The 21,541-nt window shown below is 40.3% G+C and overlaps 2 protein-coding genes across 28 annotated transcripts in view; both read right to left on the minus strand.

Moving 5' to 3' along the window:
- Positions 1 to 21,541, minus strand: part of LOC111859848 (protocadherin gamma-C5-like) — a 219,694-nt gene that overhangs the window by 112,812 nt on the left and 85,341 nt on the right. For 2 of the 27 annotated variants that reach the window (XM_023842916.2, XM_023842897.2), the window contains exon 1: positions 8,444 to 10,991. The exons of 23 other annotated variants lie outside the window; for them this stretch is intronic. In XM_023842916.2, the coding sequence (XP_023698684.2) occupies positions 8,444 to 10,843 (2,400 nt within the window). In that variant the 5' untranslated portion in view covers positions 10,844 to 10,991. Of the gene's footprint in view, positions 1 to 8,443; positions 10,992 to 13,576; positions 16,155 to 18,622; positions 21,353 to 21,541 lie in introns of those variants that run through there. 2 more of the 27 variants (XM_072717484.1, XM_072717485.1) reach the window with 2 other exon arrangements.
- Positions 1,150 to 7,144, minus strand: LOC140577630 (protocadherin gamma-A11-like). Its single transcript, XM_072717499.1, has 2 exons — positions 4,496 to 7,144; positions 1,150 to 1,316 (listed from the first exon to the last, which is right to left on the minus strand). The coding sequence occupies exons 1-2, from the start codon at positions 6,884 to 6,886 to the stop codon at positions 1,236 to 1,238; spliced, it is 2,472 nt and encodes an 823-aa protein (XP_072573600.1). The 5' UTR covers positions 6,887 to 7,144; the 3' UTR covers positions 1,150 to 1,235.

The raw sequence follows: 21,541 nt of genomic DNA on the forward strand, positions 1-21,541 counted from the left end.
CAGAACCATGCCAAGATCCACCGTTTAGTTATATCTACCCATCAAAAGACATAATAGGCAGGGTAACCTGTAGCTCTGGAGCCTATTTCAGACTGCATATAGGGCACAAGGCAGGGGGACACCCTGTAAGGCAGGGCTATTCAATTCAGGCCCTCGATTCCAGATCCAGGCCTTGTTTTCAGTTCTCCCAGGTAGTTAGTTTAATAATTACTGATTCTGATTGGTCAGAGGCTTCACACCTGGCTCACAGATGAAGGGAGGATGGAAGATCAGCAGGGCTCGGCCCTTGAGTTGAATAGCCCTGCTGTAAGGGATGGCAGTGTATTCCAGGGCATATACATACATTTTCCATGAGCAATTCGGAGATGCTTATTAGCATAACAGTAGGAAGCTGCAGTACCTGTCTGATACTTACAGTATGTGACAATAAGAAAACATCTGCATGCACACATAGCCGAAGTGGGATTCCTGCCTGCATGGGCTCAGCAGCAGTGCTACCGACTGAGCCAATATTCAAGCTATTTTAACATTAGTTTTGTTGCTGTCGCTGTTGATGAGGAGGATAATATGCAATATCTGCATGGCCACGTTATTATGTTAAACTTGATGAAAAGACTTCAAGGTATATGTGTTATAAATAGGTCATCTAAAGCCTATTTGCTGAAATCTCTCAAAAAATAAATTCCCCATCCCTGCCAAAGGCCACTGATATGGTAGATGAAATCATACATCAAAATCCAGTTCCAGCAGTCGAACCTGAGCAGACCTTATTGTAAAATATAGTTACACAGTATCATGTTGCAAAGCAATGTAACCACCTTGTTCAAGACACTGGATGAGATATTTAGAGGTTTTGTTTGTAATGTTGGTTTACACCAGTGGGATTGAAATAAATTTTGATGTTTTACTCATACATTGGAAACTTTTTCTTTCAAAGATAAAACAGGGTTAGCAATGCTGAAAGTAAATGATATTTGGATAGGTTTATGCATCGTAAAATCATGGAAATTTCTACACAGTATTAAATTATACCAAAACTAATATCATAAAGAAACATTTAACGTGGAAATTCATATACCAAATGTTTAAAAAAGAAGATAAAACTTCTACAACTACAACTCTCACCTTTTCTTCTAAATTCCTGTTGACTTCTACGTCTTTTTCTCTATGCATCAGGGTCTGTGTTCCACTGGCATCCAGACTGATGACGCTCTGACTACACGGCCTGCCGTATTTCAGGTCACTCCTCCTGGAGTCAGCGGTCCCGCAGACCTCATAATTATACACATGCTGAAGAGTTCCTGTACCTCCGGCGTCTGCGTAAAGCGGTGGGTAGTACGGGATAATTGGGAGATTCCCGCTAGATTTATAAAACATTCGTTCGCACCTCCACCTGTAGCATTTCACGGATACTATGGTAATGATGGAAACAATAAAGAGGAATGAAACTACAGCCAAAGCCAAAATTAAATAAAAAGTCAAATTGTCATTATAATCCTTGTCAGTGGTAATGTCACTAAATTCCGCGAGCAGTTCTGGGAAATTGTCCGCCACCGCCACGTTAACATTAACTGTAGCAGACTTAGGCGGCTGCCCGTTGTCCTCCACTATAACAGATAGTTTTTGCTTGACGGCATCTTTGTCACTTATCTGGCGTATAGTTCTTATTTCTCCGTTCTGCAAATTCACTTCGAACAGCGCCCTGTCGGATAACTTAACTATTTTATATGAGAGCCAGGCATTCTGTCCAGAGTCCACGTCCACAGCGACAACTTTCGTGACGAGATATCCGACTTCTGCTGAACGAGGCACAATTTCAGCCACCACTGAGCCACTTGAAGGAACTGGGTATAGGATCTGAGGTGCATTGTCATTCTGGTCCAAGATAAAACATTTTACAGTCACATTACTACTCAGCGGAGGTGATCCACCATCTTGTGCTTTTACGCGAAACTGGAAATCCTTTATTTGCTCGTAATCCAAGGAGCGCAAGGCATTAACTACTCCACTGTCGGAGTTAACAGACACATAAGACGATACCGACACTCCATTTACAAATGAATCTTCCAGTATATAGGAAATTCGCGAATTTTGGTTCCAGTCTGCATCACTGGCTTTCACCGAGAATACAGAGAGCCCTGGTGCATTGTTTTCCATTATATATGCGTCATATGAAGTTTTGTCAAAGACCGGCGCGTTGTCGTTAACATCTGATACCTTAATGTTCAAAACTACGCTACTAGAAAGCGAGGGGATTCCTTCATCAGCGCATATCACGGTTATGTTATATTCAGACTGTGTTTCTCGATCTAAAGACTGCGCCGTAAAAAGACTGTAGAAACCATTCGAGGTTGATCTAATAGAGAACGGAAAAATATTATCTATAAGACAATGAACTATTCCGTTATTTTCAGAGTCAGGGTCCTTCACTGTCAGTATGGCTACTACCGTGTCTTGAGGTGAGTTTTCTGGTATTGACTTCGAAGTCGACATGAAGTTAATTAACGGACTATTGTCGTTCACATCAGTAACATCGAGGATAATTTTACTAGAATCCGAGAGCCCTCCGTAATCATTTGCTTTAATATCAATTTGATAATGTCTGGCTTTCTCATAATCGATTTCACCAGACAATCTCACTTCTCCGCTGGTTTGGTCAATCTCAAATAAATCTAAGACATCATCCATACTATTTGAAATAGAATAAGTCACTTTACCATACGAACCTTCATCTAAATCAGATGCGCTCACTGTTGTTAAAATAGTACCCTTAGCTGCATTCTCTGTTACGGTTGCCTTGTATATAGGCTGCGTAAAAACAGGAGCGTTGTCATTTGCATCAAGTACAGTTATATGTATCTGCGCTGTACCAGACATCGGCGGATCGCCACCGTCCATAGCGGTTAACAGCAGCATAAGTTTATCCTGCTTTTCCCTGTCAAGCTGTTTCCCTAAAACCATTTCAACCTTTTTACTTCCATCTGGCTGGCTGTGCAATTTTAGGTGAAAATTCTCTTTTGGTTCAAGAGAATAAGCTTGTAGGTCATTAGCACCTACATCCGCATCCACGGCCTTATCCAGGAGGAATCTGGCTCCGGTCACAGCTGACTCGCTTATTTCAAACCTAAATTCACTCCTTTTAAAAACTGGTGCATTGTCATTGATATCCGTAATCTCCAAAATAACGGTATAGAATTCCATCGGATTTTCTAAAATGACCTGAAAATGTAATGCGCATGGCGTTGTTTTTCCACAAAGCGATTCGCGATCAATTTTTTCTTTAACAAGGAGGAGCCCCCTTTCTCTGTCAAACTCTATGTATTCGGTACTGTCTCCAGTATATATACGCGCGTTTCCTGATCTAAGTCTCTCTATGTCCAAACCAAGATCTTTCGCAATATTACCTATTAATGACCCTCTCTCCATCTCCTCTGGTATAGATAACCGCACCTGTCCATTAACAGAAACGACAGAAAGGAGAAAGATGCATGCTACTTGCCATGTTACTGGTTTGCCCGGCATTTTCCCAGCACCACAATAAGCGGTCAACCAATGTCGTTCTGATGAAAACTGAATTGATATTCCGGATTAAAACAGGCTGAGGATACGGTGTAAGATGTGCAACGACGAAGAAACGCAATCAAAAATGTCCATAAATCCTACACAATATATTATTGTGTTGTCGTGGTGAAGTGTGCCTTTCCAATGCTTTCTCGAATCTCAGAACAACAAGGGGGGAGGTTCTTTTGGAAATCTGATGACGGAACTGCAGCACGCTGATCAACAGCGTCACTTTGAGTTCATGGAAGGAAGTGCAATGCAATTAATAGTAAAGATTAGTTTAAACAGCTTAATGTAAAACACATAATGATCAAAGCACAAACTGCCAATTAAATTAAAGAAAACTGAAACTGTCATGGCTTATTACTGGAACAGTCTACGTGGAAAAGTTAAGCCTACGGAGGTGCCTCAAGCTGAAGTCAAGCTGCTTTTCACTTGGCATTTGCGATGTTTAAATTCTTCTGCATACAGAGAAACTGAACTGTCACAATTAAATTTGATTTCCTTCAGCGGCGAGAACTGCAGCCACTGGCAAAAATCAATTGAATTGGTTCGCAACATCATAAAATAACTTGCTTTTGGTGTTGCTCATATCTGTTTTAATGCGTATTATTTTTTTCATTGGACACAAGGTATTGGAGAAGACGGTATCGGTAAATTACAACCAGAAGCATGATACATTTATAGAAGCTAACCAAAACATACACAAATCTCGTTAACAACTAAGAAAATATATCCATCCATCATTCCATCCATCCATCCATCAATGCTCTGGTTGCCTTTGTCACGATTAGGGGTTGGTAATTCAATAAGAATAAATATTGCGTTGCATAAAAACAGAAACAAGACCACAAAAACATAAAATTGCAAAATACAAGTTATCCGAAATGAAACCAGAGGCTGATTAAAACTTGTTTTACTTCAGAAGACTCACCTGCTTTTCAGAAATCCCCGTTTCTGTCTCCACATGCGGAAGTGTCTCAGCTTCGCTGGAGTTCTCATTGAAATCGCCTCGAATGCAATGTCTGACATAATCTAAGTCACTCCGCCTAGAGTCCGTCGTCCTGCACATGTCGTAATTGTACACATGTGGTAAAGTCCCTGTACCTCCCATATCCGAATAAAGGGTTGGATAATACGGAATAACAGGTAAATGTCCATTGGATTTATAAAACAGTCGTTCGCGCTTCCATCTGTAACACTTCACTGATAAAATGGTTGTAATTGAGACGATGAAAAGAAAAGAAACTACAGCTAAAGCTAAAATTAAATAAAAAGTCAGATTGTCGTTGTATTCCTTCTCCTGCGTAATGTCACTGAATTCCGAAATCACTTCAGGGAAGCTGTCCGCTAACGCCACGTTAACGTTGACTGTTGCTGATCGCCTCGGCTGTCCGTTGTCCTCCACGACAACAGTTACTTTTTGTTTGATAGCATCTTTATCACTGATCTGTCGTATTGTTCTGATTTCGCCATTCTGTAAACCAACTTCAAATAACGCTCTGTCTGTAGGTTTCAGAAGTTTATATGTCAGCCAGGCATTCTGTCCGGAGTCCACATCAACAGCCACGACTTTTGTGACAAGATAGCCGATGTCTGCTGAACGAGGAACCATTTCAGCCACCAGAGATACAGCAGGTTGTACTGGATAGAGAATCTGAGGCGCATTGTCATTCTGGTCCAAGATAAATAATTTTACAATCACGTTGCTACTCAGTGGAGGTGACCCTCCGTCTTGTGCTTTTATTTTGAACTGAAAGTCTTTCAGTTGTTCGTAATCAAAAGATCGCACTGCATGGACAACACCTGTCTCTGAGTTAACGGACACGAAGGAGGAGACAGATAATCCATTTACTGACGTATCTTGCAATAAATAGGAAACACGAGCGTTTTGACTCCAGTCAGGATCAGCAGCTGCCACTGACAGTATGGAGAATCCAAGGGCGTTATTCTCAGTTATATATGCGTCATATAAACTTTTGTCAAAGACTGGCGCATTATCGTTCACGTCTGATATCTTTAAGCTTAAAGTGACGCTGGTAGAAAGTGACGGGATTCCCTCATCGGTGCAGATCACGCTAATGTTATATTCAGATTGTGTTTCTCGATCTAAAGGCAGCGCCGTTACAAGACTGTAGAAACCATTTAGCGTTGACCTGATTGTAAATGGCATGGTTTCTTGGATAAGACAGTGAACTTTTCCATTATTCTCAGAGTCAGGATCAAGAACTTTTAGTATAGCTACAACCGTGTCTTGGGGCGAGTCCTCTAGTATTGATTTAGATGTTGACATGAAGTCAATTAATGGGCTGTTATCGTTTACATCAATAACGTCGATTATTATTTTAGTAGAATCAGAGAGACCGCAACAATCCTTTGCTTCTACATTAATCTGATAATGTTTGGCCTTTTCATAATCGATTTCACCAAACAGTCGGATATCTCCGTTATTTTCGTCGATCTGAAATAAATCAGACACTCTATCCATGCTATTTGAAATAGAATAAGTGACTTTACCATAAGAACCTTCATCTAAATCTGAGGCGCTCACTCGCGTTAAAATAGTACCTTTAGAAGCATTTTCTGTTACGGTTGTCTTGTAAATGGCTTGTGTAAAAACAGGAGCGTTGTCATTTGCATCAAGTACAATAATGTGTATCTCCGCAGTCCCGGACATCGGCGGATTGCCACCATCCATAGCTGTTAACACCAGCGTCAATTGGTCCTGCTTCTCCCTGTCTAGCGGTTTCTGCAGAACCATTTCTACATTTTTACTCCCGTCTGTCTGAGTGTGCAGCTTAAGAATAAAATTATTTGTCGGTTTTAGCGAGTAGCTTTGGAGGCCATTAACCCCAACATCAGTATCAACTGCGCTTTCCAGCACGAATTTAGCTCCTGTAATAGATGACTCGCTTATTTCAAACCTAAACTGTTTTTTTATAAAACTGGGCGCATTGTCGTTTATATCTGTAATTTCTACATTGATTGTATAGAATTCCATCGGATTTTCTAGAATAAGCTGGTAATGTAACGAACAGGGAGATGTTCTCCCGCAGAGCGATTCTCGGTCTATCTTTTCTTTAATAACGAGGACTCCTCTTTCTCTGTCTACCTCCATGAATTCAGTGCTGCCTCCAGAATAAATACGTGCGTTTCCCGTTTTAAGTCGTTTTATATCTAAACCGAGACCTTGCACTAAATCACCCACGAATGACCATTTCTCCATCTCCTCTGGCATAGAATAGCTAACTTGTCCATTGGCCGAACTCAGATACATGAAAAAAATAAACATTTTTACTTGCCATGTTATTGTATTGTCCGTCATTGTTCCAGCAATGCGATACGATGATATACCTCGTTTCCCGGATGAATATACACGATCTTATTATGGAATATATTGTAATTCCAGCTTTTAGAAGAATGATGAGAATAAAATTTTCTATACGAGTTAAAAACGCAGTTCTAGATATGCACCGCTCGTTGTCTATTATTCACTGTGCTTCTGATGACTCCTTTCTCTCCATAGCGGCTTCCACATCATAATAATAGGGGAGGTCCTGCTGGAAACCTCGTCACAGCACAGTCAGCATCCTGACCAACAGCGGCACTTTGAGTTCAAATTTTGAACTGCAAAATTATAATATTTACGTCCTACGTGTTGTCAGTAAGCACAATACAATAATGGTCCAATAAATGTGAAAATGGGATTAGATATGTAAGTATAGTGAAGTTTTCACTGCCTATTAAATTTAATTAAAATTCTACCAACATTTATAAATGTAAAATACAAAGCCCTGCTGCTTTACTTCCGCACTTACAGGTATGAACGGACCACTGGTATTTACACAGGGATCTAACAATCCTGGACAAATTCAGAACCATGTCACTGGACAGCAGCCGCTTCCACTCAGTCAAGGAAAGCAATAAAACATATGAGAACCCGCAGAGATGCAGTCTGGATGCTTATCCATCTCTCCCAGGCTGTCCTGCCACGTTGACATGTAAGCCTCACTCTGTAAGGGAAGCCATGGGAGACAGACTCAAGCTGATAAGCCTGTTTCTCAGGTTCTGGCGAAGCTCAATAAGGGAAGAAAGGAAAGGTTTGTCCCTGGCCCATGGTTCCCTGCTGACCCTAAACCTGCCAGGGCTTGGAACAGACCTCGGCCTACTCTCCTACGATGTCACGCTGCACTAGCCGCACTGACCACTGCACTCATTACGGACCTCTTCACAGTGGCCACCTATCAGATGTACACAGCCAGTGTTTTGGACACCTGGAAAGCATGTGGCCACACCCCAGCTGTATGGCACCGGTGACGAATAATCACACCGTCTGCTGCTGCCTGCCTGGAATCGGCCTCCCTTTTAAAAGATTTCCTCATTCACCCTGTCACTCAGGACATTGCCACTGAAATCTCCAGCCATGAACGTCACGTGCACTGGATCTGCGCCGATTTCCTTTGCCAGCTTTGTTGTACATTTTTATGTCTTGACTACTCAAAAACCCTGAGGTACATTTTCAAAGTAGCATAGCAAGAATTAACAAACACATATGGAAAAAGCTTCTTATGAGGAGTATATGAGGTAATTAATACAAATCTGCAGGAAACAGTATAGACCCTGTGCAGGTAGTCAGGGTTAGAATATTCATAAGTTATAGATTGTAACATCCAAATTTGATTGGTACTTAACAAAATGTTTTTGAACTGGAGAAACACTTGAGGAGGCACTTGGAGAAAAAGTAAGAAAAAAAACCCAGTACAGTGCAGGTACAAAGACTTGTGTGGAAAGTGCACATGATATATACACTGGACATGGAGAGGACCTATATAAAAATAAGAATATAAAGGAAGAAAATTGTGAAATGACATTTAAAGCTCACCTCTTTTTCTGAATTTTCGTTAGTTTCTCTTTCACCTCTGATCTTCGTTAGTGTCTGTGTTCCACTGGGGTCCAGACTGACGGTACTTTGACTAACAGGTCTGCCATACTTGAAATCACTCCTTCTGGAATCATTGGTCCTATAAACTTCATAATTGTACACATGTGGGAGAGTTCCAGTATCCCCAACATCTGAGTAAAATGGTGGATAATATGGAATAACTGGTAGATTTCCACTGGACTTGTGAAATATCCGCTCCTGTTTCCATCTGTAGCACTTTACTGATAAAATGGTTGCAATTGACATGATAAATAGGAAGGAAACTACAGCTAAAGCCAAAATTAAGTAAAAAGTCAGGTTGTCATTGTAATCCTCATCGTCAGTCCTGTCAGTGAATTCCGAGAGCACTTCAGGGAAGCTGTCCGCCACCGCCACGTTAACGATGACTGTAGCTGACCGAGGCGGCTGTCCGTTGTCCTCCACTATAACCGTTAGTTTTTGTTTGACAGAATCTTTATCACTAACCTGTCTTATTGTTCTTATTTCTCCATTCTGCAAGCCCACTTCAAATAATGATCTTTCTGTAGATTTCACCAGTTTATACGACAACCAGGCATTCTGTCCAGAGTCCACATCAACAGCCACGACTTTTGTGACAAGATAGCCGACGTCTGCTGAACGAGGAACCATTTCAGCCACCAGCGATGCAGCAGGTTGTACTGGATAGAGAATCTGAGGTGCATTGTCATTCTGGTCCAAGATAAATAATTTTACAATCACGTTGCTACTCAGTGGAGGTGACCCTCCGTCTTGTGCTTTTATTTTGAAATGAAAGTCTTTCAGCTGTTCGTAATCAAAAGATCGCACTGCATGGACAACTCCGGTCTCTGAGTTAACAGACACGAAGGAGGAGACAGATAATCCATTTACTGACGTATCTTGCAATAAATAGGAAACACGAGCGTTTTGATTCCAATCAGGATCAGCCGCTGCTACTGACAGTATGGAGAGTCCAGGAGGGTTGTTTTCAATTACATAGGCGTCATAGGAACTTTTGTGAAAGACCGGCGCATTATCGTTCACGTCTGATATCTTTAATGTTAAAATGACGCGACTAGAAAGTGAAGGAATTCCCTCATCAGTGCAGATCACGCTAATGTTATATTCAGATTGTGTTTCTCGATCTAAAGGCAGCGCCGTAACAAGACTGTAGAAACCGTTTAGCGTTGACCTGATTGTAAATGGCATGGTTTCTTGGATAAGACAGTGAACTTTGCCGTTATTCTCAGAGTCAGGGTCAATAACTTTTAGTATAGCTACCACCGTGTCTTGGGGGGAGTCCTCTGGTATTGATTTAGATGTTGACATAAAGTCAATTAACGGGCTATTATCGTTGATATCAATAACATTTAGTATTATTTTACTGGAGTCCGTGAGCCCGCAACAATCCTTTGCTTTTATATTAATCTGAAAATGTCTGGCTTTTTCATAATCGAGTTCACCAAACAATCTCACGTCTCCGTTGTTTTCGTCGATTTCAAATATATCAGAAAAAGCATCCATGCTCTTTGAAATAGAATATGTCACTTTACCATTAGAAGTTTCGTCTAAATCTGAGGCGCTCACTGTCGTTAAAATAGTACCTTTAGCTGTATTCTCTGTTACGGATGCCTTGTATATAGGCTGCGTAAAAACAGGAGCGTTGTCATTTGCATCAAGCACAATAATGTGTATCTCCGCAGTCCCGGACATCGGCGGATTGCCACCATCCATAGCTGTTAACACCAGCGTTAATTGGTCCTGCTTTTCTCTGTCTAGCGGTTTTTGCAAAACCATTTCTACACTATTACTCCCGTCTGTCTGACTGTGCAGCTTCAGAATAAAATTGTCTGTTGGTTTTAGCGAGTAGCTTTGAAGGCCATTCATGCCAACATCAGGGTCAGCTGCGCTTTCCAGCACGAATTTAGCTCCTATCAGTGATGACTCGATTATTTCAAACCTAAAAGGGCTGTTTTTAAAACTCGGCGCATTATCGTTTATATCTGTAATTTCTACATTGATTGTATAGAATTCCATCGGATTTTCTAGAATGAGCTGGTAATGTAAGGAGCACGGAGATGTTTTCCCGCAGAGCGATTCTCGGTCTATTCTTTCTTTAATTACGAGGACTCCTCTTTCTCTGTCTACCTCCATGTATTCAGTGCTGCCTCCAGAATAAATACGGGCGTTTCCTGATTTAAGTCGTTTTATATCTAAGCCGAGACCTTGCACTAAATCACCCACGAACGACCCTTTCTCCATCTCCTCTGGTATAGAATAGCTAACTTGTCCACCCACCGAACTCAGATACATGAAAAGAATAAACATTTGTACTTGCCATGTTATTGTATTGTCCGTCATTGCTCCAACAAAGCGATCTGAGCGATATAAAACGTTTCAATGATGAATAGACACTGTTTATCACAATTTGATGTACTTCCTGATTTTAGAAGGATGATTAGAATAGATATTTCTGTATGAAGTAAAAAACGCAGGTCCCGATGTTCACTGATCCTTGTCGTCTGTTATTCACTGTGCTACTGAGGTTTCCTTTCTCTGCACCCTTCCACATAATAATATGGGAGGTCCTGCTAAGAATCTCGCCACAGACAAGTCAACATACTGACCAACAGCGGCACTTTGAGTTCAATTTTTGAATTGCAAAAGTTTAAGACTGTACGCTACATGTCAACGGAAAACGCGTGATAATATTGGTCTAAGAAATCAAAAAGGGATGTCATATATTATTATAGTGATATTTCCCCACCACATATTAAGTTTTATTCAATTTATATTAATAAATTAGGTAAAAATATAAAATATTAAAAGATGCTGTTTCCCTGCACCACTTAAATTAACCGACCCCAGTCTTTTTGCGGGGATCCGACAAACCCGACAAATTCAGCACCACGTTGCTGGACAGCAACCACTTTCACTCAGTCAATGTGCTTAGTCAAGCTGGTCTATCATAATAAACCAGTCATAGGGTGTCAGGCCCTGAGTCAGTCAGTGGTGTTTGAAAGATGGAAAGTAGAAAGAGCAACGGTGGCGCGGAAAAGGATAAAATTAAAAAGAGGAAAGTTCTGTAAACAGACGCAGCTAAATGTGCGAATATTGCGAACTTTTTCACTAAAACGAGCTCGCGGTATGTAACGTCAAATGAGGACGATGTAACAATTCAAGTCAATTAATTATCAAGTCAATGGATTGTGTGGCGTTGATGCTTATAACATAACTTTATATAATTTCAATAATAGTATGATGCGACACCACATAACTGGGAAACTTTGTTTTGTAGCCCCTCAGAGTCAGAAGCAAGATCCAAGCAGCAGCCATGAGCCCACAAGTCCAGAGTGAGCAGGTAGGGTTACTAACTGAGTGAATATTATTAGAATTAATATAATGTAGAGGATGGTGTGGACCTGCTCTATATGAAAAGTGCCCTGAGATGCTAGATGATTCAGCACTACATTAATGAAACTGACCTGAATTGATCAGAAGGCTTTGTAAAAAGGGGAGATTTGTGCTGGGAATTATGGCCATTTTAAAAATGTGATTTAGTGTCAGAAGCAGAGCCAGGAGCCAGTAGTGATGAGGGGAATGTTCCTGTCAGTATGGAAGGAACAGGTGAGCTGTTGTAACAGAGTGTGTGAACAAGCAAGCGTTCGTTCCAATATAACCACTTTCTATGCCCAAACGATAGTAGTGACCCTTCATATTTTTTATCATTAATGGATATCTGTGAACACTTAATTGAACAGAATATAGATTCCGATATTGTTAAAAAGGATGTGTTGTAAAGAATAATGTTGGAGATGTGCCTCATGTTGAAATAAATCTACATTGTGAATTGGAAATATTTTAGAAAAATACACTGAATTACAAGGCTTTATAGAACAGTGTGCTATTGTAGGCTTTATAGAACAGTGTGCACATAGGTCATGACCTAAAGTGGGCCGGTCTGAGGCATGAAACTCCAGGGCTGAAAATGAGTCTGACTCCGGCCCTGTAGGGTGTCCTCGGAGTTAGGGGAGACTCAGGAGACAGAGTCATATTGATGATTTGAACCAGGGAAAACAGAGAAAAAAATCCTTTGCTCATGTTGCCTTAGGAACCCCAGACCTGCCCCTTCAGACCTGGTCCATTGGGCCTCAGCCTGCTCCCACATGAAGTCACGTAGCACAGCTACCAGATTCTACTTAAGGGGAGTAATAAACACTCACTGAGGCCTATGTGTGGTGCCTGTGTGACACAATATATGATATATATATATAGATATATAATGTATATATGTAAATGTATGTATGAATATAATATTTCGACATGTACATAGACTGAATGCAGAAGCTCCATTCAAATACATCAAAGAAGAACTATGACAAAACAGAACTTAAAATAACAAAAGCACCTGTTTAAAAACGTCTGTTTATAAGATGATTTTTGAACATAGCTCAGAACATTGGATTTTATGTTGCATATTGTTTACCTCTGTAAGTTGTGGCTGCTTTGTGGATGCTGCTTAAAATGCATTCTTAACCATTTGCCTCTGATTACAGGTAATCAAAATAAGCATCATGCACTCATTGGCCAGGTTATTAGTTACACTCACTTGCTAATGCAAACAGTCCAATCCCCTCAACAGCATATCATACGACAGAGACAGGGGAAGGGATTCAGTTACAGTCTGGCTAACGATTCAAATGGCTAAGACAGTGGTAGGTGGTATCATTGTCTGGGCCAGATGTGGTGGTTCCAGCATCTTATAAACAGACAAACTGGGTCTTACTCAGTTCAAGCTAGGTATCTATGAAAGTGAAAACTGAGTATATGACTATGTGGGGTAGGGGGCCACTGTCTCAATGTGGGGAAAATTCAGGTGACACACACTCACTCACTTCAACCAGGACTATAAACTGACTTCTGTCTATGTCTTGCACCCAGAACGTGTGACCAAACCCTCACACCCGTGTCCTAATTGGAGTCTTTCCCATCATGCAATGTCTGCTTTTCCCACTATATTATTTACATTGTACACGATGAGGCTTAATAGAAAGGGAATATAATGAAATTGAAATGTAAAATACTTGAGCTCACCTCTTCTTCTGAATTTTCGTTAGTTTCTCTTTCTCCTCTGATCTTCGTCAGTGTCTGTGTTCCACTGGGGTCCAGACAGACGGTACTTTGACTAACAGGTCTGCCATACTTGAAATCACTCCTCCGGGAGTCATTGGTCCTATAAACTTCATAATTGTACACATGCGGGAGAGTTCCAGTATCCCCGACATCTGAGTAAAATGGTGGATAATATGGAATAACTGGTAGATTTCCACTGGACTTGTGAAATATCCGCTCCTGTTTCCATCTGTAGCACTTTACTGATAAAATGGTTGTAATTGACACGATAAATAGGAAGGACACTACAGCTAAAGCCAAAATTAAATAAAAAGTCAGGTTGTCATTGTAATCCTTATCGTCTGTCCTGTCAGTGAATTCCGAGAGCACTTCAGGGAAGCTGTCCGCCACCGCCACGTTAACGATGACTGTAGCTGACCGAGGCGGCTGTCCGTTGTCCTCCACTATAACCGTTAGTTTTTGTTTGACAGAATCTTTATCACTAACCTGTCTTATTGTTCTTATTTCTCCATTCTGCAAGCCCACTTCAAATAATGATCTTTCTGTAGATTTCACCAGTTTATACGACAACCAGGCATTCTGTCCGGAGTCCACATCAACAGCCACAACCTTTGTGACAAGATAGTCGACGTCTGCTGAACGAGGAACCATTTCAGCCACCAGAGGTGCAGCAGGTTGTATTGGATAGAGGATCTGAGGCGCATTGTCATTCTGGTCCAAGATAAATAATTTTACAATCACGTTGCTGCTCAGTGGAGGTGACCCTCCGTCTTGTGCTTTTATTTTGAACTGAAAGTCTTTCAGTTGTTCATAATCAAAAGATCGCACTGCATGGACAACTCCGGTCTCTGAGTTGACAGACACAAAAGAGGAGACAGATAATCCATTTACTGACGTATCTTGCAATAAATAGGAAACACGGGCGTTTTGATTCGAGTCAGGATCAGCCGCTGCGACTGACAGTATGGAGAGTCCTGGTACGTTGTTTTCAATTATATTGGCTTCATATAAACTCTTGTCAAAAACAGGCGCATTATCGTTCACGTCTGATATCTTTAAGCTTAAAGCGACGCTATTAGAAAGTGACGGAATTCCCTCATCAGAACAGATCACGATAATACTATATTCAGAATGTGTTTCTCGATCCAAAGGCAGCGCGGTAACAATGCTATAGAAACCATTTAACGTCGACCTGATAGTAAATGGCATCGCTCCTTCAATGATGCAGTGAACTTTACCGTTATTATCAAAGTCTTGGTCCTGCACTTTTAGTATAGCTACCACCGTGTCTTGCGGCGAGTCCTCTGGAATGGATTTGGATGAGGACATGAAGTCAATTAACGGGCTGTTATCGTTTACATCTATAACGTCGATTATTATTTTAGTAGAATGAGACAGACCGCAGCAATCTTTTGCTTCTGCATTGATCTGATAATGTTTGGCCTTTTCATAATCGATTTCACCAAGAAGTCGGACTTCTCCGTTGTTTTCGTCGATATCAAATAGATCAGAAAAAACATCCATGTTGCTTGAAAGATAATATGTGACTTTACCATATAAACCTTCATCTAAATCAGAGGCACTCACAGTCGTTAAAAGAGTACCCTTCGCTGCATTTTCTGTTACGGTTGCCTTGTAAATAGCCTGTGTAAAAGAAGGCGCGTTGTCATTTATATCGAGTACAGTAATGTGTATCTCTGCAGTCCCGGACATCGGCGGATTGCCACCATCCATAGCTGTTAACACCAGTGTCAATTGATCATGCTTTTCTCTGTCTAGCGGTTTCTGCAAAACCATTTCTACATTTTTACTCCCGTCTGTCTGAGTGTGCTGCGTCAGAATAAAATTATCTGTTGGTTTTAGCGAGTAGCTTTGGAGGCTATTAATGCCAACATCAGGGTCAGCTGCGCTTTCCAACACGAATTTAGCTCCTGTAAGAGATGACTCACTTAATTCAAAACTAAACTGACTCTTTTTAAAACTGGGCGAATTGTCGTTTATATCTGTAATTTCTACATTGATTGTATAGAATTCCATCGGATTTTCTAAAACGAGCTGGTAATGTAACGAGCAGGGAGATGTTCTCCCGCAGAGCGATTCTCGGTCTATTCTTTCTTTAATAACGAGGACTCCTCTTTCTCTGTCTACCTCCATGTATTCAGCGCTGCCTCCAGTATATATACGGGCGTTTCCCGATTTAAGTCGTTTTATTTCTAAACCAAGACCTTGCACTAAATCACCCACGAATGACCCTTTCTCCATCTCCTCTGGCATAGAGTAGCTAACTTGTCCATCCACCGTACTCAGATACATGAAAAGAATAAACATTTGTACTTGCCATGTTATTGTATTGCCCGTCATTGCTCCAACAAAGCGATCTGAGCGATATAAAACGTTTCAATGATGAATAGACACTGTTTATCGCAATTTGACGTACTTCTTGATTTTAGAAGGATGATTAGAATAGATTTTTCTGTATGAAGTAAAAAACGCAGTTCCCGATGTTCACCGATCCTTGTCGTCTGTTATTCACTGTGCTACTGAGGTTTCCTTTCTCTGCACCCTTCCACATAATAATATGGGAGGTCCTGCTAAGAATCTCGTCACAGACCAGTCAACATACTGACCAACAGCGGCACTTTGAGTTCAATTTTTGAATTGCAAAAGTGTGACTCTATGGTACATGTCAACGGAAAACGCGTGATAATAACAATCCAGGAAATCAAAAAAGGATGTCATATATTATTATAGTTATTTTTTCCCCATCACATATTAAATTTTATTTACTTTTTAAAATAAATTAATTAAATAACATAAAATATAAAAACATGTTGCTTCCCTGAACTACTTAAATAAATCGACTCTAGTCTTTTTGCGGTGATCTGATAATCTCAACAAAATTCAGCACCACACCGCTGGACAGCAACCACTTCCACTCACTCAATAAGCCCAGTGAAGCTTTTCTATCTTTCCAAACCAGTCGTAGGGTGTCCTCAGGGTAAAGGGAGACTAAGGTGACAGAGTCATGTTGATAATTTGACTGAGGGAACACAGAGAAAAAATCTGTTTGTCCATGTCGCCTTTGGAACCCCAGACCTGCCACTTCAGACCTGGTCCATTGGGCCTCAGCCTGCTCCCACATGAAGTCACGTAGCACAGCTAGCAGATTCTACTTAAGGGGAGTAATAAACACTCACTGAGGCCTATGTGTGGTGCCTGTGTGACACAATATATGATATATATATATAAAATGTACATATGTAAATGCGTGTATATGATATTTAGATATACTGTACACATAGACTGAATACAGAAGCTCCATTGAAATACATCAAGAAAGAACTAATACAAAATAGAGCTTGAAATGAGAAAAGCACTTAGATGCACCCAAACTTCATCTATGTACATCATCAAACCATCCCTCCATCCACACATTCATACATCTTCAACAGTGCCTATCTAATGCAGATTACAGTGAACAAAGTTATGAAAATTATAATGAGAAATAAGACAAGGCACCTCATTTTCATATAGAAAATGATTTTCTACTTTTTGAATGTAATTGAGAACATTGGACTTTATGATGTATATCGTTGACCTCTGTACATTGTATTTGCTTCGTAGATGCTGCTTAACATGCATTCTTAACCATTTGCCTCTGACTACAGGTAATTAAAATAAGCAACATGCACTCATTGGCCAGGTTATTAGTTACACTCACTTGCTAATGCAAACAGTCCAATCCCCTCAACAGCATATCATACGACTGAGACTAAACAGAGACAGGGGAAGGGATTCAGTTACAGTCTGGCTAATGATTCAAATGGCTAAGACAGTGGTAGGTGGTATCATTGTCGGGGCCAGATGTGGTGGTTCCAGCATCTTATAAACAGACATTTTTAAACAGGATTTTACAGAGAAATGTGCAATAAACAGAAAGCATTCAGCCAGCAGCATTTCTACATGTGAAAATGAAAGTGTTACTGAATAAGGTCAGAGCTGAATTTGGATATTTGTTTTTTGCAGACACTAAAGGTGCCCAGTTCAGTTACATTAACGTTTGTGGTTAGGGTGACCACCTAATCCATGTCAGGAGGGACACTATGAGCTACAACAGGATTTGTAAACTACCATTTCATACATTTCAATTAAAAGGACCAGGATTTCACTTAAGCACTGGGTTCTTGCCGTATGCTAATTGGTCAGTCTCCTATAATCATGCATATGTGTCAGTAATGTTAATGCGAAACAGCTGGATGAGTCTTTCAATCTAGGAACTAACCAAACATTTTAGCAGAGCGCAGAACCCTTTCAGCTTTAAAGTAGTTCGTAAAAGCTGAAGTAGCTCACCTAATCCCCTGATATGGATTAAGTGGTCACCCTAGTTGTGGTTGCAGGTGTGCTACTTTTCTATAAAGTAATAAAATACATTTACTTATTTAGCAGATGATTTTACCCAAAGTGACATATGATTGAGAAAACAAAGTCAGCCAATACATGGAGTTATTGGGGGTTAAGGGCTTTGCTCAAGCACCAAATGATGAAGCCACACTGCTGACCACAGGATGTGAACCAGCAACCTTCCGATTACAGACGCAATCTTAACCCACCACTCAGCGGCAAAACAAAATATGAGAAAAACCATCCATACAATTTCAAGCTGAAAAAATTGTGTGTAATAATGTAACTATTTCAAAATGAGTCGAATCACATCAATTTTGAATGAATAAAAGTTGTGATTTTAAGTTTTCTGTCAACTTTTCACACAGTTTGATAAAAATGAGATATTCTGTTTTAATGATAAGGAGACAAGCAAATATGGCATGAATTTCTTCAAATAAAATGAATTATTACTAACTTGATTAAAGCAAACATACTTATGCAACTAAAAAATTGAATGCAGCTACAAAAATCATTGCTGAGGTTAATAATTATTTACACTGTACATGATGAGGCTGAATAGAAAGGGATTATATTGAAATTGAAATGTAAAATTTTAGCTCTCACCTCTTTTTCTGAATTTTCGTTAGTTTCTCTTTCTCCTCTGATCTTCGTCAGTGTCTGTGTTCCACTGGGGTCCAGACTGACGGTACTTTGACTAACAGGTCTGCCATACTTGAAATCACTCCTTCTGGAATCATTGGTCCTATAAACTTCATAATTGTACACATGTGGGAGAGTTCCAGTATCCCCAACATCTGAGTAAAATGGTGGATAATATGGAATAACTGGTAGATTTCCACTGGACTTGTGAAATATCCGCTCCTGTTTCCATCTGTAGCACTTTACTGATAAAATGGTTGCAATTGACATGATAAATAGGAAGGAAACTACAGCTAAAGCCAAAATTAAGTAAAAAGTCAGGTTGTCATTGTAATCCTCATCGTCAGTCCTGTCAGTGAATTCCGAGAGCACTTCAGGGAAGCTGTCCGCCACCGCCACGTTAACGATGACTGTAGCTGACCGAGGCGGCTGTCCGTTGTCCTCCACTATAACCGTTAGTTTTTGTTTGACAGAATCTTTATCACTAACCTGTCTTATTGTTCTTATTTCTCCATTCTGCAAGCCCACTTCAAATAATGATCTTTCTGTAGATTTCACCAGTTTATACGACAACCAGGCATTCTGTCCAGAGTCCACATCAACAGCCACGACTTTTGTGACAAGATAGCCGACGTCTGCTGAACGAGGAACCATTTCAGCCACCAGAGATGCAGCAGGTTGTACTGGATAGAGAATCTGAGGTGCATTGTCATTCTGGTCCAAGATAAATAATTTTACAATCACGTTGCTACTCAGTGGAGGTGACCCTCCGTCTTGTGCTTTTATTTTGAAATGAAAGTCTTTCAGCTGTTCGTAATCAAAAGATCGCACTGCATGGACAACTCCGGTCTCTGAGTTAACAGACACGAAAGAGGAGACAGATAATCCATTTACTGACGTATCTTGCAATAAATAGGAAACACGAGCGTTTTGATTCCAGTCAGGATCAGCCGCTGCGACTGACAGTATGGAGAATCCAAGGGCGTTATTCTCAGTTATATATGCGTCATATAAACTTTTGTCAAAGACTGGCGCATTATCGTTCACGTCTGATATCTTTAAGCTTAAAGTGACGCTGCTAGAAAGTGACGGGATTCCCTCATCAGTGCAGATCACGCTAATGTTATATTCAGATTCTGTTTCTCGATCTAAAGGCAGCGCCGTAACCAGACTGTAGAAACCATTTAGCGTTGACCTGATTGTAAATGGCATGGTTTCTTGGATAAGACAGTGAACTTTTCCATTATTCTCAGAGTCAGGGTCAAGAACTTTTAGTATAGCTACAACCGTGTCTTGGGGCGAGTCCTCTGGAATGGATTTAGATGAGGACATGAAGTCAATTAACGGGCTGTTATCGTTTACATCTATAACGTCGATTATTATTTTAGTAGAATGAGAGAGACCGCAACAATCTTTTGCCTTTGCATTGATCTGATAATGTTTGGCCTTTTCATAATCGATTTCACCAAGAAGTCGGACTTCTCCGTTGTTTTCGTCGATTTCAAATAGATTAGAAAAAACATTCGTGTTGCTTGAAAGAGAATATGTGATTTGACTATATAAACCTTCATCTAAATCCGAGGCACTCACTGTCGTTAAAACAGTACCCTTCGCTGCATTCTCTGTTACGGTTGCTTTGTAAATGGCTTGTGTAAAAACGGGAGCGTTGTCATTTGCATCAAGTACAATAATGTGTATGTCCGCAGTCCCGGACATCGGCGGATTGCCACCATCCATAGCTGTTAACACCAGCGTCAATTGATCTTGCTTTTCTCTGTCTAGCGGTTTCTGCAAAACCATTTCTACGTTTTTACTTCCGTCAGTCTGAGTATGCTGCGTCAGAATAAAATTATCTGTTGGTTTTAGCGAGTAGCTTTGGAGGCCATTAATACCAACATCATGGTCAGCTGCGCTTTCCAGCACGAATTTAGCTCCTGTAAGAGATGACTCGATTATTTCAAACCTAAACTGACTTCTTATAAAACTTGGCGCATTATCGTTTATATCTGTAATTTCTACATTGATTGTATAGAATTCCATCGGATTTTCTAGAATAAGCTGGTAATGTAACGAGCACGGAGATGTTCTCCCGCAGAGCGATTCTCGGTCTATTCTTGCTTTAATAACGAGGACTCCTCTTTCTCTGTCTACCTCCATGTATTCAGTGCTGCCTCCAGTATATATACGGGCGTTTCCCGATTTAAGGCGTTTTATATCTAAACCGAGATCTTGCACTAAATCACCCACGAATGACCCTTTCTCCATCTCCTCTGGCATAGAATAGCTAACTTGTCCATCCACCGAACTCAGATACATGAAAAGAATAAACATTTGTACTTGCCATGTTATTGTATTGTCCGTCATTGCTCCAACAAAGCGATCTGAGCGATATAAAACGTTTCACTGATGAATAGACACTGTTTATCGCAAATTGATGTACTTCCTGATTTTAGAAGGATGATTACAATAGATTTTTCTGTATGAAGTAAAAAAACGCAGTTCTAGACGTTCACCGATCCTTGTCGTCTGTTATTTACTGTGCTACTGAGGTTTCCTTTCTCTGCACTCTTCCACATAATAATATGGGAGGTCCTGCTAAGAATCTCGTCACAGACCAGTCAACATACTGACCAACAGCGGCACTTTGAGTTCAATTTTTGAATTGCAAAAGTGTGACTCTATGGTACACGTCAACGGAAAACGCGTGATAATAACAATCCAGGAAATCAAAAAAGGATGTCATATATTATTATAGTTATTTTTTCCCCCAACAAATATTAAATTTTATTTACTTTTTAAAATAAATTAATTAAATAACATAAAATATAAAAATATGTTGTTTTCCTGAACTACTTAAACAAACCGACTCTAGTCTTTTTGCGG

Source organism: Paramormyrops kingsleyae, chromosome 10, assembly GCF_048594095.1.
Source record: "Paramormyrops kingsleyae isolate MSU_618 chromosome 10, PKINGS_0.4, whole genome shotgun sequence".
Classification (NCBI taxonomy): Eukaryota; Metazoa; Chordata; class Actinopteri; order Osteoglossiformes; family Mormyridae; genus Paramormyrops; species Paramormyrops kingsleyae.